We start from the raw sequence: 27,585 nt of genomic DNA, 5'->3' as shown, positions 1-27,585 counted from the left end.
GCTCTCCAGATTAGAGGCCTCCGCTCTTCACCACGCCGGCTCTCAAAGCGGGGTCCAACCCCCCCCCCAGCTCTTCTTCCTACCTTGAAAACCTCGCTGGCCTCGACGGGGCGACTGGACTGGACCCCAGCTCCGTGCTCGCCGTGCAATCCCGCCCGCAGGCCTGCCCAGCGGGGGACGCGGCTCCGCCACCCCCTCCTCACACGCGTCCCTTTTCGCCCCGCAAAAACCGAGCTCTGACAGACCCCCCAACCCGGACTGGCCGCGACACCCGGCCGCTTTCAGGGTCCTCCGCCCACGGGATGCTTGTGTGAGGGGACGGCGGAACACTCCTAAGAGGGGGGGGGACGGGACGGCGACGACCACCGACTCCATCTTCCCCGCCTTGCCTCTGGGCAAGCCCCGCGAGGCGGCAGTGGCGGGAAGGCTGAGGCGGCGGCGTCGCGCGCCCTCGAGGCTCGCGGGGGGGGGGGGGGGAAGGCCCGCGCGCGACACGAGGAATCCCTCCGCCTCGGTGAGGCTCCGCCGGCGGAGGAGGCGGAGGCTGAGGGCGGCGCCTCACGCACACTCGCCTGCCTGCCTTCCCCCTCCGCTCGGAGCCTGCGTCGGATGTGAGGAGGGGGGAAGCCTCGCGGGCAGCCGCCCCCTCCTTCCTTCCCTCCCCCGCCTCCTTCCCCTTCTTCTTCTTCCTCCTCCGCCGCCCCAGGTGGAGAGAGTTTCTAGAAGCCCGTCCCGGCGTCCTTTGCGGCCCCAACATGGAGGAGCTGACGGTGGAAGTGCGCGGCTCTAACGGGGCCTTCTACAAGGTAGGAGCCGCCCCCCTCCCCAAAGGGCCCGGCGAGGCCTACAGCGCGGGGGGAGGTAGGCCGCGAGGGGCGGCGGGGAATGGGCCCTCCTCGCGAGAAAGGGAGCTGGGGGAGAGGAGCTTCTCGGGCAGGCCTGGGCAGGGAGGCGAGGGAAGAGGGGGCCGAAGGTGTGAGGGGGGGGGGGCAGGCCGGGTGGGGGGGGGGAATCTCAGGTAAGGCCCGGCCCTGGGGGGGAGGAAGGGGCCCTTTCAAGCCCTCGTTCCCGTGGCCCACGCGGTGTGCGTTGTGTCCAAACCTTTGGCCCTCTCTTGAAAAAAAAATTGGATGAGATCAAGGAAGAGGTTTCCTTTCTTCCCAGCGAGAGGGAGCGTGGGTCTGGGGAAGCCCTTAGCACCATTGAGGGGAAAGCCCACGGATAGGCTTCTCGACCCCCGTCTCCTTTTTTTATAAAAATGAAGATACTTTTGACCTGGTAACCTTGAGCTGCTGGGTAAGTATTCCATGTTGGAAGTAGGGTTCTGGTTGTAAAGTTTTAGTGCTTCTGTGGCCTGTTTTGAAAGGGTTTGCATTGGAGAGGGATCATAAAGGCTTGTGGGTTGGAGTCACTCATGGGAGGGGGGGTGGGGACGGGGGGGGGGGCGAGGGAATTCCTATCGCTTTTACTCATAACCTGTTTTCCTACTCTTTACTAATGCTTGGTTCAGGCTGCTGAAGCGTGGAGGTGTATTTCTAGCGGTACAGACTAATAGCAGGGGTGGTGGGTATGGGAAAGCGTCCGTAAATATGGTTGGGGCAAGAAACAAACCGTCAGATACCTGTGGAGTTCTGATTGCTAACATTTTAAAACAAAAGATAAAATATGCAGCTTTTGTATAAAATGAGGAACTTTAATGCTTGTAGCGGCCTGGAGTTTATTTATGTCACCAGAAGGCTTCCTTCACTGCCACCCTCCCTGGAATGCCAGGATATTACAGGATCAATACAGGATACTCTCAGCTGTTGCCTGTCAGTCTTTCTCCCTAAGTTAAGCCTTGGATGCTTGGGAATCCTAGATCTTTTTATGGTGTGAGGCCTCTGTATTCCTTTACAGGAGCCCTCCTAGCAACCAGCATTGTGAATGCTAGTTTTCACTAGCTGCTCTCTGTTGGCTATTCATCCTACATAACTATATATGTATGGTAGTATAGCTGCTGTCACAGTACTGTTTACATTTGGGGGACATTGTGACGTATATTGTGCTTGAATGACATGTAATAGGAACATTATAAATATATATATATATATGGTTGGCTTTTGAAGGATTGCTACTAGATAATGTTCCAAGCAACCATCAATTGCAGTTCCGGAAAACAAGTATTTATTGTTTTGAAACTCTTATAAACACTTCTGCATTTGACTTATTTTTGACCTTGAACCACATATCGAAGCCATACTTCGGTTTTTTACCAAATGGAGTCCTTGGAATGGATTAACATATTAAATGCAGAATGCTAATTAGGAAGAAAACCCCTTCACAAATAGAAGGTTGTGAGAGTTGTGATTTGATGATAATCTGTTGGTTCAAAAGGTTGCAATGTTCAGATTTAATTCCATACTGTGTTAAGTTATTTCTCACTATTTAAAAGCAAAGTCACACCATTTCAGAAGGTCTTGTTTTAGTCAATGTAATTAAATAATAGCTTTTGATCTTAAGTAGCTTTGAAATTACAGCATTCAGCTATAGCTTCTTGCTTTTGCAGTTATTTTCTTCTTGTATGTTCTGTGAGGGGAGATATTGACTTTGGAAATTAAACTTAAGAGTTGAGAATGAGATCAATGAGTTGGATATGTTCCTGAAAAGAAAAAAAATCCAACTATTGACAGTAGCAGGTAAGATTCCTTGTTGATCTCAGTGAAAATAACATACATTTTCACCTGAGCTGAATTTGAACAATATGTCAGGCAACTATAGTGCACTCTTGATGAATGAAATTGCAATTCCTCCCACAGCAGCCAACTGAGGGCCATTTATGAGATACTTTTCCTCCTTTGACGTTTTTTTGGATTGGCTCTGCGGGAAAGTCATAAATGACACAATGCAAAATTCATGTGAATTTTTGAAAAGATATGTAAACTGGAGTTAGTATTTTTTTAATCATTCTATTCATAGACACTTCTAACTCCACTAAAAAAAATCAATGTTCCATTTTATTTTACTGTGTTTTCAAATTATCTTCTACAGGAATTGCCCCAGAGTTTTGCTGTAGTGGAGGAATGTTCCCTGTTATCTAATGGCAACCATAAACCTTACTCCTGGACACGAGGGCTCAACAATTTACCTGTGAGAAGTGATAATGCAGAAGAGCCCATGAGTTAGCAAATTATTTGCTTGGATTATTTATTTCTGCAGGACATTCCAAGTTAACTTCTAGTGGCCAAGGATGGCTAGCCCCAGAAGCTATTACCACTGTAATGGTATATACCAATTCAGTAACACATTAATCTGTCTGGAACTGGTCCTATAAAATTAATTGGAAAATTTTTGCAGAAGTGTTTTGTTTGGTAAATATCAGGCCTAAATGTTTTGAGGTGCATTCTTTTTGAACACAGGTTTTAAGATAAGACTATATAAGACATGGAGTTACTTCTTTGTATATGGAAAAAGCAGGTCTGCCTCTGGAAGAGATTTCTTTTTCCCTCTCACTAAGTTAACGTTTCTGGTAGGAGGGGGCTGTGGCTCAATAGAAGAGCACCTGCTTGGCTTCCAAAAGGGCCCAGGCTCCATCCCTGGGATCGCCAGTTAAAAGGATGAAGTAGGAGCTGATGTGCCTAAGAACCTGGAGAGCCAATGCAAGTCTGAATAGACAATACTGACTTTGGACCAATGGTCTGATTCATTTTTAGACAGTTTCATGTGTTCAGTTTCACAGTTGCTAATGAAATGTGATTACTTTTTCCCCCATCCAATTTTACCACAGTGGCCAAATTTACTAATGCTGATGCAATTTTACTGGCAGTTTAAGTTTTAATATTACAGGTGGCTATTGATATAATTCTCACAATGCTTGTACTATTGTAATAGTTTGGAAAAACACAACAATTTAAAGGTGTTGCTCTTAGAGGTTGCTTTGGGAGCAGCCTTTTTAGACTTCTAAAATTTTGGACACTAAGGAAATTAAACATAGTGGTAAATAGCAAAAAATACTTAGTGCCTGCCTTTTGAGTAGAATCCTTTTGTTTGCAAAGTAACCACCATTTGCAAAGATCTTTATTTCCTTGTTACTTGCTGTATCTGCCCCATTGTTACTCAGTCTTAATAACTGGGTTCCCCATATGCAGATGAGATTTTCCTGAATACTCTTCCATCGTTATGTAGGAAAAAAGAATATGGTTGAGCTCTCTCTAAAGTAGTGGGCCAAGATTGCTTGCCCTCATGCTAATTCAACACATTGGTAGAAAGTAGAGCATAGGTGGCTAAGGTTTGGCGCTGAAGGGAAGCAAGTGGCTAAAGTAGGATAGGGCGTTGGACCTTTGGGAGATAGTACCTTTAGGTATACCCTTAGAATATCTTTTGAGTAACTTTCCGCCCCCATTCTCCTTGCCTCTTCAACTCAGTGTTGGGGATTTACCTTTCATAGTTGAAAAAATTGAGGGATGTCTACATCTGAATTAAACTCTGAGGATAGGTTTTCTTTGAGGCGAGCTCCCCCCTCAAGACTTCTTTTTAAAACATCGTTTCAACTTCCAAACTATGGAACCATAACATTTATGGCATATATATTGGTAACTCTCCAGTGGGCTGTAAAGCCCAATTGATCTTAACAGGATACTAAGTGTGCCTAAGAAACGTGTGCCACATTGTGATGTGTTTATATTTTCGATAGCCTTTTGAAGAGATCATCAGTTAAGATAAACTTGTAAAATTTAGTCACAGATAAACATTAGTTACTACTTCAGTGTTAATCAGAACTTGTGAGCATTGGTGCAAGGCACATGATGCCCAGTAGTAGAACTTTTATCAATAGGAGAGCAATCATTCATGTTTAAATTCTGTAATCACCATTAAAACCATCTTTGCATCCATCTATCATAACTGTAGGTGAGTGACTTTGAGGTGACACACGTGTTTTCCTTTGCTATCTGTTCTGTTCAGGAAGTCCACTTGGATAACAGTTTGAAGGAAATTGACTGGATTCTGTGGTTCCTGAACAAAAGCAAATTGTTTCTTGGACTCCTTAAACTTTTGTAAATCACTGGTAGGAGGAAATTCTGTAAACCAGGTTATGGTTCATACTAGTAAAACCCTTCTATGCCAAGCAGCCCCCTATGCAATGTGACACAATTCTGTAGATTCCTGTTTCTTTGTATCAGCCACAAGCAACTAAAATATACTGTTGGTGTATCATGTACTACATTGCCTATGTCATGCTACTGTTAGTAAAGTTGTTACAATTCTACATTACCATGCTTGTTCTGAAACCTTAGATATGGCAGGATTGATTCAGGAAGCTAAGAATCTTAGATTGACAGACACCTTTATGATGTGGTAGGAGTGAAACTTTTCCTGTTCTAGAAAAAATTGCTATCACATTTTCCAACAATTGACAAAAAAGTGTCTTTACAGGTTGGACAAAACAAGCTTTAGGGAACTAGATCATGGTTGCAGATTTCATAGACCTGCTGAAATGTATGTGACTTGATGGAATGGCTTTTTAAAGTAGCCTGTATTTACTATTGCTTGTCAATGTTTTTCTGGTAAATACATATGTATACACATGTAACATGTGTTAGAAATTCAGACATGCTTTGAGCTATGCCTCATAACATCTTGTAATTTTTTACTAGTTCCCCAGGTAGAAGCATGTCTAAACTAATGTATTGAATGGACAAACATGGTTTAGACCAGCCTTTCTCCCTAACAGGGAATGCCTACTATTCAGTCTCATGGGGTAAAAATTAAAAGTAATGTTGTAACTTTAATGCGGAACAACCAAAATATTACAAATGCATGAGTTCACGAGAACTCTCCATCAGGCTGGATTCTTAAATAAAGGGGAGGGGTTTGAGAGGAAATGGTATTCCAGGTTACTGTGCCAACATATGTGGTCTATAGTTTGCAGCATGTGTTCTGTCCTTTAAGATTAGATATTGCATACTGAAACTGGTGTTAAGCTACACTGAAGCCTTCTGGGATAAAGAAGAAAAAGGGCAACCTTAATTTGGAATATTAAAGAAAATAGAATATTAAAGAAAGATGTCTTTCTGACATGAAATAGTCTCTTAAATGTGGAAAGCAAAACGCAGTAGCCTTTAAAAATGTACGCCAAATTAGCGAATAGTGCAATATTTATTTATGTATTTATTATTTAGATCCTGCCTTTCCCAGCAAGCTTGCTCAGGGCCGATAACAACAAAATAATTACATAAAAGTTAAAACATTAACACACTGCTTTGCAGGAGGGACTGACTTAAAGATGTCATTGGCCCCAACCGAATGCATGACAGTTCTGTCTTGCAGGCTCTTTGAAATTGAGTTAACTCCTGAAGGGCCCGCAGCTCTTCCTGGAGCTCATCCTACCAAATAGGGGCTAGGTTTGGTCCTAGTTGAGGCCAAATGTACCTCTTGAGGGCCAGGAATCACTAGCTTTTTTGAATTGGCCAAGCACGGAGCTGGGGGTGGGGGGGTTAGTCAAGTCAGGCAGTCCCTCAGATATGTGGGGCCCAGGCAGCGTATGACCTTAATGGTTAAACTAGGACCTTGAAGCTGATCTGGAATTCAATCAGGAGCCAATGCAGTTGCATAAGGACAGGTATAATGTGGGTTTTCCATGGTGTGAGAACCCAAGCAGCTGCATTTTGGACCTGTTGCAGTTTCCGGGATAGGGGCAGGCCAGCATAGATTGAGTTGCAGTAATCCAACCTGGAGGTGACTGTCACGTGGATCACTGTGGCTAGGTGTCCTGGGGACAAGTAAGAAGAATACAAAATGCTAGAGGGTTAAAAGATGGAGTGCTTGAACAGTGTTGCATTTGGGAGAGAATGTGTTTAGTATTTGGGTGTAGTACATGTGGATAGAGCCTCTTGTGGCGCAGAGTGGTAAGGCAGCGATATGCTGTCTGAATCTGTCTGCCCATGAGGTTGGGAGTTCAATCCCAGCAGCCGGCTCAAGGTTGACTCAGCCTTCCATCCTTCCGAGGTCGGTAAAATGAGTACCCAGCTTGCTGGGGGGTAAACGGTCATGACTGGGGAAGGCACTGGCAAACCACCCCGTATTGTCTGCCATGAAAACGCTAGAGGGCGTCACCCCAAGGGTCAGACATGACTCGGTGCTTGCACAGGGGATACCTTTACCTTTACATGTGGATATGGCACTGTCAAATAATTTCTGCAACACAGGAACCTTCCTCAATGGCCTTTTTTAGTAGATATTATTATTATATGGACTGGGATCCATGACCTTCTTTAGCCTGCAGGCATCTTTGGAATTCTGTAACAGGGTGATGGACATAGCCACAAGACTACAGCCATGCAGTGGCTGCCATAAGAGGCAGCGGCAGCCACAAAATGGCTTCAACAGTTTACCGTCAGTCACACAGGGAAGATCCTTGTGCTTTGTTGGCAGTTACTGCCAAAGCAGTGTTTTTAATACCTGCTGTGTCAAATCAAAATGTCCATCAGGCATTTAGGAGTTTGCTGGACAAAAGCCTCACTTGTTTCTACCCACTTTCTAAAAACACTGGGTGGGCACGAGAAAAGATGTTGATGTGACACCATGGTGGCCATGAGCAGTATGGTGGTGACCCTTGTTCTAGACCAGTGGTCCCCAACCTTTTTATCGCCGGGGACCACTCAACGCCTTTTACTGAGGCCCGGTGTGTGTGTAGGGGTAGTTTACTCCTCTACTCTCAACCACTGCCCTAACACTCTCTGATCACTATGGTAATGTTTAAACATCCCTTCAAAATAAGATACAGACACGCCACAACAATGAACATAAGGAACATTTTATTTTCATGGAAATTTTAACTCATAACAATGACAAATCAATGGGAACCCTGAGCTTGTTTCTCTGCAACGAGATAATCCCATCTGGGAGTGATGGGAGACAATGACACCCGAAGTGTGTTGTAAAGGGCCGGGGGGGGGGGGAGGCGTCTTCGGGGTCTACCTTCAATTAGTCGAAGGACCACATGTGGTCCGCAGCCCACAGGTTGGGGATTGCTATTCTAGACTATAAATTAACCCTTGACTTTTGTAACAAAGGCATGGTATTTCAGTAAGCTATTAAGTGAGCACAAAGAGGCTACTACAGATCCAAGTTCAGATGATTCAACATAGTTTTGTAATAAAGTACAGATTCTGGTGTATTGAATAGACAAGCCTATTCAGTTCTGATTTGCTGTATGCAAAAACAATTCTGACTACTTGCTAAACAAACTAGATGTTGTTGCATATTTCTTGGTCCTAGAGTTCTTGTCATTTTCTTATAAGTAACTGTCACTGCAGCCATAAGCAGAGCCGTATCCTTCCAATCTCAATGAGTTCCATGGATTTAGAAGAGTACAGTTCTATTGAGGATTGGACTGTACATTGTATGTTCCCAGCCAAGTCACCTTCCTGCTTAGCTTTGTAGCTTGTGAAAGTGTTTGTTTTCATATTTTGAAATATTGATTAAACAGATCTTGAAATGCTCTGTTCTTGTATGCGTGTGTATATGTGTGTGTGTGTGTGTGTGTGTGTGTGTCGTTTTGTACATTGTTATACAGGGAGGTTTGCCATTCCCTTCCCCATTCATTACCATTTTACCCCCCCCCCCCCCCCAGCAAGCTGGGTACTCATTTTACCGACCTTGGAAGGCTGATTGAACTTCCAGCCTCATGGTCAGAGCTTCAGACAGCATGTTGCCTGCCTTACCACCCTGCACCACAAGAGGCTCGAAGGTGGACTATAAGTAACATGAATTGAACAAAACTTGCAGGTTAGTTTTTATGAGAAATTCAGTGTAGATAGCAGAATCTTTGATTCCAGATCTGAAAATGTGCAAATGAAATGCTTGTACTGTTCTGTTTCACATTAAGATGACGTGAGCCTGGACGAGAGTGGCAATGTACGATTTCTGAAGGAAAAGCGTGTCAGACCTTTTAACAAAGTACAAAAGACAATGCTGTTTTGCAGCTTTGAAAGTAAGCTTCCAGCCTTCAAATAGTTGATATGATCAGTGTGCAATCTCTACCACTGCAGGAGTTGCTTTCTGCTGCCTGTGAGTCATATATCTCTTTTTGGATTGAGTCTTGCTCGGCTGTCTCACGTTCACTGTCAAGTTGCATAGCTGTAAGGTTATTTTGGGCCATCTGGTTTTGATAGTAGGGGCTCTAAAGAGGACAGAAGTTAATTTCAATATTAATTTCAGTATTTGTTCTTTTCTTCTGTACTCCGTCACTATAAAAAGATCTAATCTTTTTCATTTACTTTTTGGGTGGTATCAGCGACTCTGATATGATTTTGAAAAGTAGCGTTTACAGTACACTTTAAAAGTAGTGTGGTGGGAATAATAACTTTCTGGACAGCTAAAGTAATTCAAACAAATGTAGAAGCTTTCAAAAGAATTGTTTCTTGTATCGCTGTGATTTTTCAAAGGACTTTGATGCTGCATGGCTGATTAATTTCATTGAGACTTAGATAATGTCAGCTTCCAAAGTTTGGATCCTTAAAGCTTTTTAGACAGATACAATTCCTGAATGTGAGATAATCAGAAAAGACAATAGAAGGGGACAGCCAGCTCTCCCTGGGGAGAGAATTCCATAATTTTGGTGCCATGACCAGGAGACTACCTTTGCATCACCACCTATCTAGCCTCAGGTGACAGCAGAACCTGAAGCAGGGTCTTTGAAGATGACCATAGTGGTTGGTTAAATTCATATATGAGGGTAGGTGTTGCTTAAGGTATCTTGTCCTGAAACCATATAGGGGTTGACAGTTCAGTACCAGTACCTTGACTTGGGAGCTGATGCTGATGAAACAAGACTGGAGTGATATGGTCAGCTTGGTGTAGTGGTTAGGAGCGTGGACTTCTAATCTGGTGAGCCGGGTTTGATTCCACGCTGCCCCACATGCAACCACCTGGGTGACCTTGGGCTTGCCACAGCACTGATAAAGCTGTTCTGATTGAGCAGTGATATCAGGGCTCACTCAGCCTCATCTACCTCACAGGGTGTCTGTTGTGGGGAGGGGAAAGGGAAGGCAATTGGAAACCGCTTCGAGACTACTGGTAGAGAAAAGCACCATATAAGAACTAACTCTTCTTCTTCAGTGACTCACTGCGACCAGAGTTCTGGACACAGCATTTTACAATAGTCGTAGCTTCTGGACATTGTTCAAGAGAAGCCATTGCAATAGTAAGTTTGAACTGTGACTTGTATGCATGGAAGTACTCAGATTACTCCACTATAGGTATGTGCATCCCCAACTGAAAAAATACAGACAAAAATACTTTTCTGGTATGTTGGGTATTTTAAAGCTGAATATACCGGTTTTGTTGACCCAAATAAAAGCTGAATTTTATTTGGGGACATTTAGCACCGATTCTGCTTCATTCTCCCCACCCCCAAGCAACGGGAAGTGAAAGAGACTTCTATAATGGCTTAAGCTTAAGTTTAGCTTAAGCTTTCTCAACCAGGGTTTCCTGAAACCCTGGGTTTTCTTGACAGCCCTGGAAGGGTTTTCCAAATGGTTGGGAATTAATTAATTTTTAAATATATTTTTTAAATTTGTTAAAAAATTTATCGGGGAAAAGACAATATGGTCATGTTGTCCTCCCTCCTCAAATGGCCAATGATGACCCTGGAGGGGATGAAAAGGGAAGGGGCCCCAGGTGGACATGTACACAGCTGTGCTTCCCAACCATATTCTGCATGGGTGTGCTAATTCTGGGGTTTCTCAAAACCTGAAGAATGTTTCAGGGGTTTCTCAATAGTAAAAAAGTTGAGAAAGGCTGGTTTAGCTCAGTAAAATCAATGAAGCGTTCTAAATTAGTTAATTGATCAAAAGGTATTGCAAAATAACATAAACACTGTACCTCAGTTGCAAGTATATGAAAGCACACATTTCCTAAAATATTAGTAATTCAAAGTAACATTATTTTGAACAAAGCCTTTAAAACCAAGTAGGTTTTATTCAAGGTATAACCTTTCAGGGGGAAGGCTTTGAAATTGCACATGGCTCAGTTGCTGGACTTAGTTTCAAGTTATCCTGTGAGGAACCCCTTGATTTTTTATTATAAAGGTCTCCTGTTCCCTTTGATAAATTGGTCAAAGTGCCTGAAGTTATCAGACCTGGTTAAAATGCTGCTGCTCTCTGATTTTGGGAATCTGATGGTAAGATGGGAGGCAGCATGCCCCTTGTTGCTCATTGCCTTAGAACCAAATGAGATTTTTTTTTCACCTGCTGAATATTCTGATACTGAATGGCATCAAAATAAATGCAGGTGAGTAGCCATTTTGGTGTGAAGCAGCAGAACAAAGCTTGAGTCAAGTGGTGACTGAGTTTTATTCTGGGTATAAAAATAACATGTACCTGAACAACTGTGCATGCACATGAAAGCTTATACCTAGAATAAAACGTAGTTGGTTTTAAAGGCACCACTGGAATCAAACTTTGTCTTGATGACACTAACATTGACCCCTGTTGGAAGAAAGAATTCCTTTGAGAGAACTTGGCAAAAATTTGGTAGCATTTGGTAGTTTTAATGCTTAAAAAATAATGGTGTCTTTGGGATCCTTTTTGCATGACCAGATCTGGAGAACTTAGGCTGGCCCATCTTGTCAGATCTTGGAAGCTAAGCAGGACTGGCCCTGTTCAGTACTTAGTTAGGAAACCACCCAAAAAATCCAGAGTTACTATTCAATGGCAAGCAATGACAAACCACTTCTGAATGGCTCTTTTCTTCAAACCCCTATGTGTAAGTAGGTTGTGGCTTGATGGCACATCCCATCACCATTATCATTGTGTTATAATTTATTTGGAAATGAAGTGCAAGAATCAGTCCAGATGCATATTTTGTCTCAGTTCAGGTGAACTAGTTTTTACATACTACTGTAGTAAGTAGCAGACAAAAGGGGCAATCAGAGTGAGGAAGGCACAATAGGAGAAGATTTCTGTCGTTAACAGCATTGTTAATGGCTGATGGATAAGAATGTTTAACAAAAAGAGGAGTTCCTGGTAAATTGTTAAGGAAATAGTTCAATACTTTAGTGCAGGTCAGTTTGAGAAAAGCAAGAAGGAATAAAATAAAACAAAAAGGTAACTCCTGGTTAAGCAGATAGGTGGGCATTTAAGTGAAGATTTGATTAGAAGCATATTTTGAAGCTGCAGGTTGCTGTGTCCTGGAAGAGACATGTTTAAATTTCCCATTGAGGATATTCTGCCTACTATTGCAGTTAAAGCCCTGTTTCTACTCATATTTTGACTTAGCCCAAAAGAAATATCAGTCAAAGCACCAGTAGAACTTTGGGTACAAGTATAAATGACAAGAATTAAGTCTCCACTTTAGGTTTTATTCTTCAAAATTCCTTCTGGTTTGTTTATTTTAATTACTGGACTCCTAACAAAAATTATTTTATTGATAGTCTGCCATCTAATAAACAATGTAATAAGACTAAGATTGCAGATTTCTGAAACAAGGCATAAGTATTAAGCATGACGTTTAAAAGTCACAAATAAACCAAAAAGTGCTTTTGTGCATCTGTTTCTCGCTAACGGCATGGAGACTGGAGACTAACTGAATTAGAACAAACTGCTGTTTGTTGTGACATCCAGGACGCTTTCAGTCTCCATGCCACATGGGAGAGGAGAGGGAGAATATGAACTGTTTTGAAGACTGCTGGAGTGTTCTCATCTGAATGGAGCTAAATTCTTCAGAGGAGGGGCCATAATTCCTTGGAAGAGCTTCCACCTTGCATGCAGAAGGTCCCTGGTTCAATCTCCAGCATATCTAATTAAGGACCATACAGTAGGTGATTTGAATGAACACTGCCTGAGACCTGAACTACTGCTAGCAGGAATTGACAACACTTAACTTGATGGACCAAGGGTCTGAATCTGAATAAAGCAGCTTTGCTTGCTCAAGTTCAGCAGTGCTGGGTGGAAGCTGACACTTTGATCTAGTGCAGTGTTCTCAACCTGGGGTCGAATGACCCTTTCATAGGGGTTACAATAGTGCAAGCAGCTTGGCCATGGGGGGGGGGGCATCCACACAACTGCCTTGTGAGGTAGGTTGAAATAGTTTTCATCTGTCTGGAACAGCGGAAAAAAGCGATATTGACATGGGACAAGAGGCAGAACTGAACTGAGAAACTGGGGGGAAAACAATTTATATACAATCATGAACAATGGATCTTTACGTCATTTTTCAGTTTCAGTTTAATTTCTGTGAAAGAACACTTGCATAATTTTATGGTTGGGGGGTCACCACAACATGAGAAACTGAATTAAAGGGTTGCGGCATTAAGAAGCTGAGAACCAGTGTACATTTGTGCTTAGATCATATTTGCTGTAATCATTGGGCTATACAAAACATGCATGGGCATATTCTGTAAAATTTAAAATTGCAGAGCTAGAGATGTGAAGACCTGGGAAAATTTGTGATGAAAGGGCCTCCCCCAATCCCCTTCTTTTATCGTAGACGTGCACATGATTTTCAAGATTTTTTTGTTAAATATAATTTTGGCAACAATATGCTATAACAGTGGTCCCCAACCTTTTTATCACCGGGGACCACTCAACGCTTGACAATTTTACTGAGGCCCGTGGGGTGGGGTAGTTTACTCCTCTACTCTCAACCACTGCCCTAACGCTCTCTGACTCTGGTCGCTATGGTAATGTTTAAACATCCCTTCAAAATAAGATACAGACACACCACAACAATGAACATAAGGAACATTTTATTTTCATGGAAATTTTAACTCATGACAATGACAAATCAATGGGAACCCTGAGCTTGTTTCTCTGCAACGAGATAGTCCCATCTGGGAGTGATGGGAGACAATGACACCCAAAGTGTGTTGTAAAGGGCTGGGGGGGGGGAAGAAGGCGTCCTTTGCGGCCCACCTCCAATTAGTCGACGGACCACATGTGGTCCGCAGCCCACAGGTTGGGGATCGCTATGTTATAATGTTTAGAACAGTACTATTTTAGAGTTCAATACTTCCACTGTTATAAATATCAAACATGTTGTTCAAATAATACGCTAATTTTCTTACTACAGAATTTGTATTCTATCCTCAGTTTTTAATTTTCCTACCGCTCAGATAAACGAAAAGATATATATATGTTATAGTAGCAGAGAGTACAGCATTTTGCAGCTGCAATTTTTCTTATAGAAAATGTAGATATTTATACTTTTGCATTCCATAGGTATGTGAGTAGTACAAAGTTACAAATTATTCATTTTGTGTTTCCAGACCTGAGCCTTACTCAGCCCCCAGGCAATAGCAAGGGATCCACTGGCATATAATAGGGAGATTCCCATATTTAGGGGATCATGGAGGGCTTTGTGCTGCAAGTAGAGGTTTAATATTTGGAAATGTGGAGGATTTTTTATCAAAAAATTTAAATTTTGGGAAGTTGCAATATATGCAGTACCTTCCCTATCAAGCCTAAACCTTGTCTGAATCTTTAACACAAATGCATCATTTTAGAAAAGTCCCCATATAAAATTGAATTATTTTGCATATTTATGGAATAGAAGCCTTAATTTTGTACAAACAGTAGGGCAAATATACACCAGACTGCTGAATTATGTTTCAGCAGATTTCACTCATTCAAAAAAATACCTGAACAGTTTGATTTTTTTTAAAGTACTCCCCCCAAATTTGCCAGTTTCTCCATTAAAATTAGAAACAACTTCTCGAGAACAGTATGAGGGAAGGTTTTCCTGTATCTTTTCAGGTTCGTTTTCTGTACCTTGACAAGCTTGTGTGGAAACCTGGAGAACTGCTACAGAGGATGTGTGTGTGTTGGGGTGTGTGTGTGTGCCAGGTTGTGTTAAGTAGGGGAAAGAGACCAGGCAAGGGAAGTGTGTACCTGCCTGTGCTAAAAGAATCCTTTCTGCCTTTGAGTATTCTTTCCTTCTGCTCATTCAGTTATCTGTGCAAAGAGACAGAAGGCATGGTGATCTCTTCATACTAGCATCAATTCTTATAAAAAGCAGCAAAAAGAAATTCTAGCATTGCAAGGGATCAACTCAATTTATTGGGTAGGAGATTAAGCTTTAGGTTGATGCACTTTTTGTTTCTTTGCAGAAGATACAACGTTACTGCATGCTTGGGCTCTACAACCCCGCTCCCTCCTCACATATCCTAGCTATTCCATAGATACTTTTCTAGTATTTGATATGTCAAACTGTACCTGATTTAGAATTGACGCAGAAAAATTGTCTAATTTTTTGCAGATTGATGCCGATAAATTTAATTATTGCATTTCAGCCAATTGCATTTCTCATATTTTACTTTATGCTCAAAAGAAAGCACCAGCTGTCTTACAAGTTATTGTCTATTTGAATATAGGTTAAATGAGTAGCTAGATTAAGTAGTTCATGAATTTTTAATTAGGAGTTTGAATTTTGAAGGAATTATATCTGACTAGGGTGCTGCTTTTAGAATCTTTCCTAAGAGATTGGAAGAAAATGCAGGATAAACCATCAAATGTACAGATAAAGCTTCATGGGATCCAAGTATGGTGTTAAGTAGAGTGATTTATTTTTCCAGAACTGGTTATTGCTTTTGGTTTTTGTAGTTGATATCTTATTTATACATTTCAATTTATCCCCACCACTCCTGGAAGCCAGTCTGGCTTCTGGCGGTTTGCAGTAAAAGAATAAAATACAATGTAACATAAAATACCATATAACCCCTCAGCAATAATAACCAAGATGGCGGTAAAATAGTCTAAAAACTCAACCCCTCCCCAATCCATCTCCAATAGCCATAGTTATCCTCAGGAGCGAGACTAAGCCCAGTTACCAAGGCAGTTTCACCCCCAGGGCCTATATAGGGACGGACCTAATCTTCCCAGTCTGGCCTCAACTAAATGCCTGTTGGAAGAGCTCCATCTTACAGGCCCTGCGGAACAATGATAATTCCGTCAGGGCCCTCAGCTCTTCCAGGAGCTCATTCCATCAGGTCAGGGCCAGGACCAAAAAGACCCAGGCCCTGGTCAAGGCTGGTTGAGCCTCCTGAGGGCCACAGACCACCAGTAGATTCATAACTGCAGAGCGAAGAGCCCTACGGTGGACAGAAGGAGACAAGTGGTCCTCCAGATAGGCAGGGCCCAGGCCGCGGATGGCCTTAAAGGTAAGAACCAACGCCTTGAACCTGATCCAGAAGCCAGTTGGTAATCAATGCAGCTGCCTCAGCATAGGCTGGACATGGGCCCTCCAAGATGATCTTGTGAGGACCCTAGCTAAGTTGGCTAATTCCACAATTCTTTATGGTACTGGTGTAGCAGCCATTCAAGCAAGGTAGCACTATAAATAACACTAGAATATTTGTTTTGTACAGCAATAAAAGTAGTTCTCTGAATATGAGGATGCTCGGTACTGAAAAAACACCCCTAAGCATCATGGGTTTTTTGTGTGGAACTAGTGGTACATTACTCAGATATCTTTAAATGTGAGATGAAGCTAGGTAACATGCCATACGGATGGTATAGTGAAGTGGTTTGCTAGCACAGTAATTGCCATGGAAACAGGCCTATGGAATTTGAATTGTTGTCCTTGGTAATTCTAGTAAATCATGGTGCCATGAATTTTTTTAAGTGGTCAACTGAAGGTCTCTCATTTTCTTTTAACCCCCTCTTAACTGATTTGTGACAAATTGTTCTCTCCAATCTTGGAAGCCTGTTGTGACAACAATCCCCCCCCCCCACTACCACCTCTGGTGAGGAACTAATGTCTCCCCTAAACTCATAGAATCATAGAGTTGGAAGGGACCCCCCAGAGTCATTTTGTCCAACCTCCCGCACAGTGCAGGAACTCAAAACTACCTGACCATCCTCAGTGAACCCAGTTTCATGCCCAAGTGATCCCCCCACCAAAAATCTCCAGAATCCAGACTGGTATTGGGTAAATTCACCTACCATCCCACAGTGGCGATTAGCAATTCCCTAAATATGCCTCTGTGTTGAGTAGGCCTGGTGGACCAATACAGGCCATCCCAGCTGATGACTAGATCAAAAATCAAGCCTGCTTCTTCATGATCTAAGCCAGCCAATTTGTAGCCTATGACTCTCTCCAGGAGCTCTGCTGCAGCAAGATGGCTTGGGTAAGCAGGTTTGCAAGGATTTCCTACTCCACTGCCTGGAAATCATTTTCCCAACTCCCCCTCGGAGGAGGTTCCACGGTCAGAGACCTTAGCTGCAGACATCACTATTACTGAGGCAGAGGGCAAAAACAGCCTGGGGGAAGACTAGGCCAGAAGAACCAAGTTCCTTTGTTTGTTAAACAAAAAGAAAGGAACACATATGGGAAGAGGGAAAATGTGCAAGCAAAGGAGCTCCTTAAAAGAATATCTCAGGAACTCTCTAAATAAACATTTAACCTGAGGATGGGTGAGTAGCTGTCCTAAATGGACCGTGCTCTCTTCTGAAGAATTATGTTCACAATTTGAGGATTCTTCTGAATCCAGTGTTGCTAGTTTATTGTTAAATATTGCCTATGGCTACTGCTATTTTAAACAGTATTGCTGGTATGCTAGTTGTGGTCCCTTCAAGATGGCATTAGGGTTTAGCTATAGTGTAGGTGTCTCTAAATTAGATTGCTGTGTGCAGCACATAGAACTGCCTTTTAAAAAACATTTAGAAACAGCCCAGAATACAGGGCTTTAACTGGTACCCCTTAATGGATTTTGAAGGAGAATAAGCCAAACTGGTTACCTGTTTGATATTCCAATTGGCACGTTCTGAAGAGCAAAGTATGTAACAAACTACTTTGACAACCTCTTCAAGTGTGAAGACCAATTCTTAACATTTTTGTGTGTGTGAATGCCGCACATGATAGTAGTAATAGTGTGATAATGCATAATGACAAAAATATTGAAATGGTAATTGCTTAGTGCATGTATGGACTTGTGGACCCGTTCCCCCAGGAGTCCCTAACCCCAAGGCTGGGAACTGCTGCATGAATACGTTTATCATAGTTTAATGAACTCTTCTTAACGTCCTAATGACTTTTTCTTTTACTGAAAAGTAAATATTAGAATAGATAACGATTCACTTGTCTGAAACATCTCTGATGTAAGTTCAGCTTTGATTAATGAAAGGGTAGCTCATGTCCAGCTGTTCTCCGTTAAGTATTGCTGCTTGGCAGACACCTGTATGCCATTTAAATTTAACCTTCATTTTTAGCCTTCATTAATAGTAAGAGCCTCTTATACTACTTACTGTGGCGCAGAGTGGTAAGGCAGCAGACATGCAGTCTGAAGCTCTGCCAATGAGACTGGGAGTTCAATCCCAGCAGCCGGCTCAAGGTTGACTCAGCCTTCCATCTTTCCGAGGTTGGTAAAATGAGTCCCCAGCTTGCTGGGGGGGTAAACGGTAATGACTGGGGAAGGCACTGGCAAACCACCCCGTGTTGAGTCTGCCATGAGAACACTAGAGGGCATCACCCCAAGGGTCAGACATGACCCAGTGCTTGCACAAGGGATACTTTTACCTTTAACAGTAGGAATTGTACCAGAAACCCACTGCCCAAGAAGCCAGGAAAGTAGGGTCTTTTTATAATACAGGAATCATTCGTGTGTTTCTAACACTTTTTGTCTTTATTCTAGGGGTACATCAAAGATATTCATGAAGATTCTCTCACAGTAGTGTTTGAAAACAAGTATGTATTGTGTAAAGAAATGCAAAATGCATGTATTACTTTATTGAGTTAGAGAATGTACTCTCTCCCTTTCTAAAATCCAGCTGATATTTTGACTAGCAAAAGGAAGGAAAGAATGAGATTCTGACTTCAGAAACCGTTCATTCAACGTAAATGGAAAAGGCAAATACCTTAAACGTTATCTGTTTTTGCATCACAGTAAATCTTCATATGTTTAGAACAGGGGCAGGGGCTCATGGGAATTGTAGTCCATGGACATCTGGAGGGCCGCAGTTTGACTTCCCCTGGTTTAGAAACTACAGAAAATGTATTGATTTAAAAACCAAAATACTATTGATTTCTTCCTCTGGTTATGGGGCTGACGTAAATATCCATATGTCTGATGGGTTAAGGTTCACCACTGGGCGACAAAAACAGACGTATTTCCATACATTGGAAGCCTAATGTGTGTATATTTCTTCAGACTTGATAATGACACAAGTGATTTTCATAAGCATGTGTAGAGGGGTGAGCTAATGAAAATTGGGCTAGTAGCATGTGTGAGTTTTCTTGGAAAGCTGTCATCATTCCATTTGTTTTATTTTTAAGTATGATATGATTATAACAGTGGACCAGGTTTTCTTTATGATGCTGAAATATGAAATACCTGTTCAACTTTCAGTTGGCAACCTGAACGCCAGGTTCCCTTCAATGAAGTAAGATTACCACCACCGCCTGATATTAAGAAAGAAATTGGTGAAGGGGATGAAGTGGAGGTGAGTTGATATAAATATTTCTTTCCATTCTTGTGTGTTTGTGTGTATAAAGTACCATTGAGTCACAGGCATGCTGACCCTGTAGGAATTTCAAGGCAACTAAGTAAGCAGATGTGGTTTGCGATTCTTTTCCTCTGTAAAGTCATCTTTGGTTCTTTCCAATCCAAGTGCTGACCCTACTTACCTTCTGACAATATCGGGCTCTACTATACCATTCTGCATCCCTTCCTTTCTTTTACTGGAAAGAAATTCCTTGGGTTTTTACCGAGGCAGATTGTCAGTAACTTGTCCTTCAGAGGTGCTGTTTTCCAGTTTGACTTTCCTACACAAATCATATTGAAATTAATGGGAATCGAACAGTGACTACAGTGAATTGTGACTTATTTAAACACAGACATCTTTCGCAGGATCTACCCAGTCTTATGAGTTTCATTAGAAACATCTCCATATAATGACTGTAATATCTGGATCCTCTGCATAGCTCTTACTTGTTAGGTGACAGAAATGGATTTTCCCCAAAAGGAAGAATACCTTGAAAGTAAGATGAGACATGCCTCCTCCGCCCCTGATATGTGCAAGACGTTTATTTCTGTACATATCTGGATTTTTGTATGTGGAATTAAGACTACTTGTTATTTTTCTTGATGAGGGCAGTATATAAATATAATATAAATATATACATTTAGACGATTAGCAAAATAGCCCGTTGTGATTTAAAATACAATGGGTGTTAGCCTTCTCTCCCCCTTCCTCAGGCAGGCCTGCTCGAGGTAGGGGTTGAGTTTGGCAGGGACTCGCCTCCTTCCTCCCCCCCCCCCCCCCCAGCACCAGGAAGGCCCGATGCCTGGAGAAGCCATGGTGGGCTGTTGTTAATATGAATCTGATATTGTGCTAATAGATCAGATAAAACTTTCTGACAAAAAGAAGGAAGAAGGAGGGGGGGAAAAGTGAGCCTGCCTCCCTGAACCGGAGAATGGAACAACCCAAGATGTCTTCCGCCTCTGGGGCAGAATATATATTCCTATTTCCTTTATGGACTCACATCCAGGAACTGAACAAGACGTCTTAATTTTAATAGTGTATCAAATTCTGAGACTACTCTGAAATCCACGACATATCTGACAATAATCAAACTAACAGGACCAGTAGAAAATACATAGCAAGTTAGGAAAAGTGGAGAAAGTAATTCTCCCTTTAGCCTACTATTTCTGTATGCATAGGTATTCTGATAATGCTGGGCATTATTATTATACTGTCTTTGCAGATACGTTTAAAAACATATAAAAACTCATTAACTCTCACCCATTCAGAAAACCCTTCCAGGGCTCCCAAGAAACCCCAGGGTTTTCGGAAGCCTTGGTCGAGAAAGCCTGACCTAGAATTTGCCCTGTGCTCTTATTCAGCAGGTATCTAATCCACTTAAGAGAAAGGAGGTAGTAAACGAAGAGTTTGGCTGTGGTACTAGAAAAGACAAATAACCTTAACAGCATGGTTTTTCCATTTTAGTTTTGTTTTTGCTCACATAAAGTACTTCAGAATTTGTTTTTTATTACTTGATCGTAGAAGGAATGCTCATATGTTACTAAAATGTAATAGTTTACTGAAATGATCACACATAGGAGGAAAGAAGCCATATTAGTTCATTAGTAGTTGATTTTCTGATTTTACTCATGTAAATTATGAATCTGACATCAGAGTTATATTATATTCTGCAGCCATTCTTCTATGCTTAGAATTTTGAATTGGATATAATCCCATTTTCTGTAAATGAAAGAGCACCTTTACTTGTTCAAGAGGAAGAGCTGTAGATGTAATGAAATACATCCCATAATTATTCATTAAATCTAAACTTATTTTATCACTTTTGTACTAACATAAAATGCATCATTTACAGCTTAGCATACAATGCTCTAGTATTTAGCATGCTAGAACTGTTGTGCTAGAATAGTGACTTGAGAATATAAAAGGTGATGAGAAACTTTAATAGTACCTAAATATTTTATTAAATGAAGGGGGGAGGGGATGCAGGAAGTGGAAAGTATGATGAAATCCGAGAGCTAGTTTCTACTATTGGTAAACTGCTCCAAAAGTGGATGCCAGACACCATAATCTAGCTACATTTCAAGTATATGGTCTTTTCTTGCTTTTTCAGATTGGCTATCAGAACTATACATATATACAGTTAATAACTTGCTTTTAGGGCTTGTTGCTTTCTTTGGACTTTACATCCTAATGAAATGTAAAAAATGCCATTTCGTTGTCCCCCATCTTGGTAATGGAATGCTGTTGCAGTGTGTACTTAATTAAAAAAAAACTGCTTCATGATTGTATATTTATTGCTCTGTAATGTTGACGTACACAGGCAGCAGACCTGCTTTTCAAGGGGCGTAATCTCGCACGCACTCTCACGATGGATTTAATTAGAGATGTGTCAGAATTTGTAGGTTAATGCATGCTCACATTTGTGGTGCTGAAATACGTTATGACTTCCTTCCAGGTCTACTCAAGGGCAAATGACCAAGAACCTTGTGGATGGTGGCTAGCAAAAGTTCGAATGATGAAAGGAGAGGTAAGTAGGAGTAAAACCTGGGTGCTGAAAGTGCTTTTACCAAAAGCCAAACAGTATCAAGCCTACATTTAGTGGCTGATAGGAAAGGGATGTAATTGTTATTCTGTAGGTAGAGATCCCCTCCCCCAGCGGCCATGGAACACTTGCTAAAGCATGGCTGCAGAAGAGGAAAGCTACCTCAAACCACAAAACATGACACTCTTCACCTGTTTGTAGTAGTTCTCCATTTCTTATCTATATCTATTCATGTTACTCTCTCCTTTATCCCACTTCACTTTTTTAGCCTAATTTAGTTTTTCCAAAACGATTCCATTTAAAAAAAAGAATTAAATAAAAGAATTTTTAAAAATTCTCATTCCTCCACAGTTTTATGTCATTGAATATGCTGCTTGTGATGCCACTTACAACGAAATAGTCACATTTGAACGACTTCGGCCTGTGAATCAAAACAAGCCAGTTAGCAAGAACTCCTTTTTCAAATGTGCGGTCGAAGTCCCTGAAGATCTCCGAGATGCGTGAGTAACTATACTAAAACTTTTCTGCCTTACTTTCTCAAGCCTTATAATTGACACAATAAAAAATTATCTAGCACCTGAAGCATCAGGGCAGTTCAGTGTCAAAATGAACATTTCAGAAGGCTTTGCTGAATCTTTCCATCCGAGGGAACAGAAGGGTCAGGCAAAATATCTGTGTGAAAGGCGGTCTAGGCGGGAGTGACTGGTTAGTTGAAGTCTTGTCTTTGATGACCATAGACGCTCGTTCTTGGGATAAAAAAGCTGTCATGGTTGTGAGCTTCAGTATTGGAGGAAGAAGGTTGCACAGTTGCAACTGAGATGGCTACCGGGGTATAGCGAGAGTGTTGGAGTTGGAACTGTGGGTACAACTAGAATTTGCCGTGTCCCTGGATCCAACCCGGGAATGCCACCATCATTTTAGACCTTAATGGGGATGGTTTAAAAAATACTACAGGGGTGAGGCCTGCATTGAACCGAGACCTGGCGATCTCCCCTACCCCCAGCCCCCCAGCATTTTTAGTGCTGAAACCACTGCAGTGGGGGTGGGGTGGAAGGTTGCCACTTGAAATGTTGCACGGAGGGAAGCAAGGGCACCTGATCCTTCTGCACTACTGGCTCAGTCAGAATCAGGCCATTGCAACATTTTTAAATCATCCCCTGTGTTAGACTTGAATATAGAAGATGTCGTTTTGAGGGCTTTTAATGTTTTTATTCTTTATATTAATTATTAATAAGGATGTGGCTGTTTTTATTGTTGTGCACTGCCCTGAACCTGTATGAGGAGGGCGAAATATATATACATAAAATAAAATAAAAAGTAAATAAATGGTAGCAGCATCCCTGGGCAGTGACCTGAGGACACTACCGCACCTGATTTTGCCCTGGGAAACCCAGGTGTGCAGATCTTATTCTACCATAGAAACTTGTTGGCTGAAATTAGACAGTTTGCTCTTTCTCAGCCTAACCTGCATCACAGTGTTGCTGTGAGGATAAAATAGAGTAGAGAAGAACTGCATATGCCTCTTTCTCCTCCCTTGGGAGAGAGTAGTGAAATATATAAATAAATACAAATAAACAAAATATTTTCTCAATGGAACCATATACCTGAAGCTGGTCTTGCATGTAGATCTTAAAGAATAAACCTTTTTAAAAAATTAATGACCGCATAGGTAAGCTCTCAGGAGAACGGTGCTCGTTAACTTTTTGAAGACATCACAATAGTTGCATTAGTAAAAATATCATTGCCAGCATTACTTCCATTGTACACCTTTTCATCGTCTTACTTACCTCACTGTACTTTGATCAGTAAAGGCTGATCCAGTAAAACACAACTCATGAACAAGATGTGATATTCCCTTATGCAGTGATGCTTGGCGATTCTGGTTTTGGAGTACTCTGATTTCAGATACTGCATTATTCTCAATTTTGTACAGATGAGGCCCCCCGTAGAGCTTTACGTTCTGCGGGAGAAAATCTATTGATCGTCCCCGGCCCTAGGGAAGCACGCCTGGCCTCGACCAGGGCCAGGGCCTTCTCAGTCCTGGCCCCTGCCTGGTGGAATGAGCTCCCGGGAGAGCTGCGGGCCCTGCGGGACCTTCCATCGTTCCGCAGGGCCTGCAAGACGGAGCTCTTCCGCTAGGTTTACGGTTGAGACCAGGCTTAACATCTATGCCCCCCCGGGACCTGAGGATTGGGATTAGAGACGGGTACCACCAGTATCCCCTCTCCACTTGCTAGGTGGGGAATGGGTAGTTGATTAGCCGCTCTTGCCAGGTAGTTATTAACTGTTGATATGTTAATTGGTTTTTAATGTATTTTATGGGGTTTTATACTGTTGTAACCCGCCACGAGCCGCAAGGGAGTGGCGGGTAATAAATTCAATAATAATAATAATAATAATAATAATAATAATAATAATAATAATAATGTTTTCAACTGAATTTATTCCCATAGGTGTGCTCATGAAAGTGCCCATAAGGATTTTAAGAAAGCAGTAGGAGCCTGCCGAATTTTTTACCAAGCTGAAACTACTCAGTTAATAGTCCTGGTAAGAGATTTTCTTCTCACTTTGGTCAGAGTGCAAATCATCTTGCTTGTTTGTTAGCATGTAGCTGAAACAGCTTGTTAATTCAGTAAATTGAGGTAACTCTTCCATTTGCAAGTGGAAAACCTACTTCAAGGACACTGAGCATGGATGACCTGTGAGTAGGAGCAGCGGGCACATGATCTGATGCTAGGGGAGAAGCTATGTATAACTCATCTAAAACTTGAGATAAATTGAAATAGTTAGAATGCTGATAAGTTCCCTTGATTATAATTTGTTGTATAAAATGGGAATGCTGTTTTTTTATTGCTTTTTGCAGTCTGCCAGTGAGGCAACAGTGAAAAGAGTAAACATACTGAGTGACATGCATTTGCGTAGCATTCGAACCAAGGTAATGCTTATGTCAAGAAATGAAGAAGCCACAAAGCATTTAGAGGTGAGTTGTTCTCAGTGTGGCCTTTAGTTTCGTTCGGGTGGGCTATTGGTTGTGTTCATGTTTGAAGTCCACATAGTAGTAAGCACATTCTCTGCCTCCTCTTTTTAGTGCACAAAACAGCTTGCAGCAGCATTTCATGAGGAATTTGTTGTCAGAGAAGATTTAATGGGCCTTGCGATAGGAACTCATGGGAGTAACATACAGCAAGCCAGGAAGGTTCCGGGAGTTACTGCAATTGAGCTTGAGGAAGATACTGGTACTTTCAGGATCTATGGAGAGGTAAGGAAGAAATTGTTCCCCAGTTAGTAGCTGTGTGATGTGATATTCTGCTTCTTGGTTTGCTGCCCAGCATGGGGTAGGTTGCACAAATTCCAGAGGCCATCATAAATACACACAAATTTGTTTGCTGGAAAGGAACACTGTGTAGGATCCGGGTGTTCTCATTGCCCAGATACCACAGCTAAAAACATACATGTAATTGTTGCAATCCCTTCTGCCTACATTTGTGTCTTTTGGGTAGGACTTCCAACGAGATTAGTGGAATTAAGAATTACTGCATTCTGAATTCTGAATTACTGCATTTAGATTTTGCATTCCCCATATGGAAATATGCATGTGGTACTTTGTGGATGCATAGCTATTTGCCTGCTTAACTACTGTATGTACTATGTGCTTAACTACCTTGTGTATCTGATGGAGTATTGGAAGCTTACAAAGAAGTGTTGGTTTCTAAGGTACAACTGGACTTCAGTCGAGTTACTTTACTGTAGCCTGATGTGGCTTACAGGCTTGTCGTCCATTGGTTTAGTGGGGCTGGAGAGATTGTTATAGCCTTTTTTGAGAAATGGAGCAGCTCTTCTGCTTCTCATGCATTTGCATTTACTTATATCCCAGTACTATTTGTACTATTAGTTTTATTGTTATTACTCTTATTTGTGTTACTTATGGCTGCCAATTCTCTGTAGTCTTCTGTTCTGCTGTTTCATGTCAACTGCCCTGAGCCTCGGGGGAGTGTGGTATATAAATGTAATAAATAAGTTCCCTACAAACGCTTAACTCTTCCAGACTTTTAAAATTATATTTTTATCCAGCCCTGCCTCTAAGGAGCTCAGAGAGGGGATGATGAGCTCAGAGTATATGAGGAATTTTGGCCCTGGAACTCCACTACTCCTCTTAACAAATATTCCTGGTTAAAGAGATGCAGATACTGTTAAAAGTATCCAGGTGTGGTATAAAAGAATAATTGCTTGGATAAGCTGCAGCTAACAGTTCCCATTTGAGTGATGTGGGAAAATGGCAATTTCCTCTTTATTTACCTTGCCTCTTTGAATGTGTCCATCGCTCACAAATTTAATGCTTGAATCTGATTATATGTATCCCTGTCATGTTTTGTATTATGAAGCTTTTTTCCTAAGGAGTATTTAGACTGGAAAGAGGATTTAATTTTTAATGCACTTTTTGTTTTTTTTACAAATGGCTTCTGTTCACTTTCAGAGTGCTGAGGCAGTAAAAAAGGCTAGAAGCTACTTGGAATTTGTGGAGGACTTCATTCAGGTTCCTAGAAGCCTTGTGGGTATGTAGCACTGATGAAAGTTTAACATGCTTGAAAACCTGGGGGGAGGAGGCAGGCCAGTATAGATCATTTGCCCCCTCACCCACATGTTTCATTCAGAGCTGCTTTATGGAGAATGCTGCATTCTGTAATGGGATAATTCCACTGGATATAGGTAGAGGGGCATTTTGGAAAGAGGCCTTAGTGCAGCGGTTCTCAACCTCCTTACGGCCACAACCCCAACTGTGGTGGGGGTGGCCATGTGCAGCCACGTGAGGGCATGTGCGAGCATTCACAGAACAATCTGGAGGCAGTGTGAAAGCGGCCAATGCCATGGCTCTGCCACTCTCGGCTACCAACCTGGTGACCAGCATTAACCAGCTGACTAGAAGTAGTGATGAGTAGAGTTGGGCCCTTTGGCAATAATGGAAGCCTGAGGTGGCCAACACTAGGGTGCGCGGGTGGGAGGGGTGGTACCAGCGCGCTGGCTGGCATCTGCATGCAGGTGCAGAGCTTTGTGCCCGCGTGTGGCCGTTGGCGGCGCCCCTCCCCTCCGTGCTGCGGTGCTGGCCACCTCAGGCTTCTGTGATAGCTAAAGTGCCCAACCCCAGTGACGAGGTGGCTCAAGCAGAATCATCTGATGCCCAGTCCTTTAAAGACTGAGGTCCTATGGCTAGGCAGGAAGGGTCCAAGTGAGGAAGTGCATTTGCCCAACCTAGATGGTGTGCAGCTATCAGCGGCTTGTTCTGCCAGGGACCTGGGCGTGATCCTGGATGCTTCCCTCTAAGTGTGGATGCCCAGGTCACAAGGTTAGCGCGGCTGGCCTTTTACCACCTTCATCAAGCCAAACTACTAGCTCCATACTGGAATACTTAGCCACAGTCATCCACACGACGGTCACCTCTAGGCAAGACTTTTGCAACTCGCTCTAGTCAATTCCAGATCAGGCTGAAGGTTTTGGTAATTACGTTCAAGACCATACATGGTCTGGGCCCAGTATCCCTGAGGGACCACCTCTCTGCCGACGCCCCTCAAAGAACCCTGTGCTCAGTCACCT

The 27,585-nt window shown here is 42.3% G+C and overlaps 1 protein-coding gene across 5 annotated transcripts in view; it reads left to right on the top strand.

Annotated features, from left to right (window-relative positions):
* Positions 1-493: 493 nt before the first annotated feature.
* Positions 494-27,585, top strand: part of FXR1 (FMR1 autosomal homolog 1) — a 40,324-nt gene continuing 13,232 nt past the window's right edge. For 2 of the 5 annotated variants that reach the window (XM_077348304.1, XM_077348301.1), the window contains exons 1-9: positions 497-806; positions 18,605-18,657; positions 19,319-19,412; positions 21,910-21,981; positions 22,348-22,496; positions 24,450-24,543; positions 24,860-24,976; positions 25,085-25,255; positions 26,471-26,549. In XM_077348304.1, coding sequence (XP_077204419.1) covers positions 756-806; positions 18,605-18,657; positions 19,319-19,412; positions 21,910-21,981; positions 22,348-22,496; positions 24,450-24,543; positions 24,860-24,976; positions 25,085-25,255; positions 26,471-26,549 — 880 coding nt within the window. In that variant the 5' untranslated portion in view covers positions 497-755. Of the gene's footprint in view, positions 807-1,115; positions 1,297-18,604; positions 18,658-19,318; positions 19,413-21,909; positions 21,982-22,347; positions 22,497-24,449; positions 24,544-24,859; positions 24,977-25,084; positions 25,256-26,470; positions 26,550-27,585 lie in introns of those variants that run through there. The other 3 variants (XM_077348302.1, XM_077348303.1, XM_077348305.1) reach the window with 3 other exon arrangements.

Source organism: Paroedura picta, chromosome 8, assembly GCF_049243985.1.
Source record: "Paroedura picta isolate Pp20150507F chromosome 8, Ppicta_v3.0, whole genome shotgun sequence".
NCBI lineage: Eukaryota > Metazoa > Chordata > Lepidosauria > Squamata > Gekkonidae > Paroedura > Paroedura picta.
This window is presented reverse-complemented; position numbering and strand designations above follow the sequence as displayed.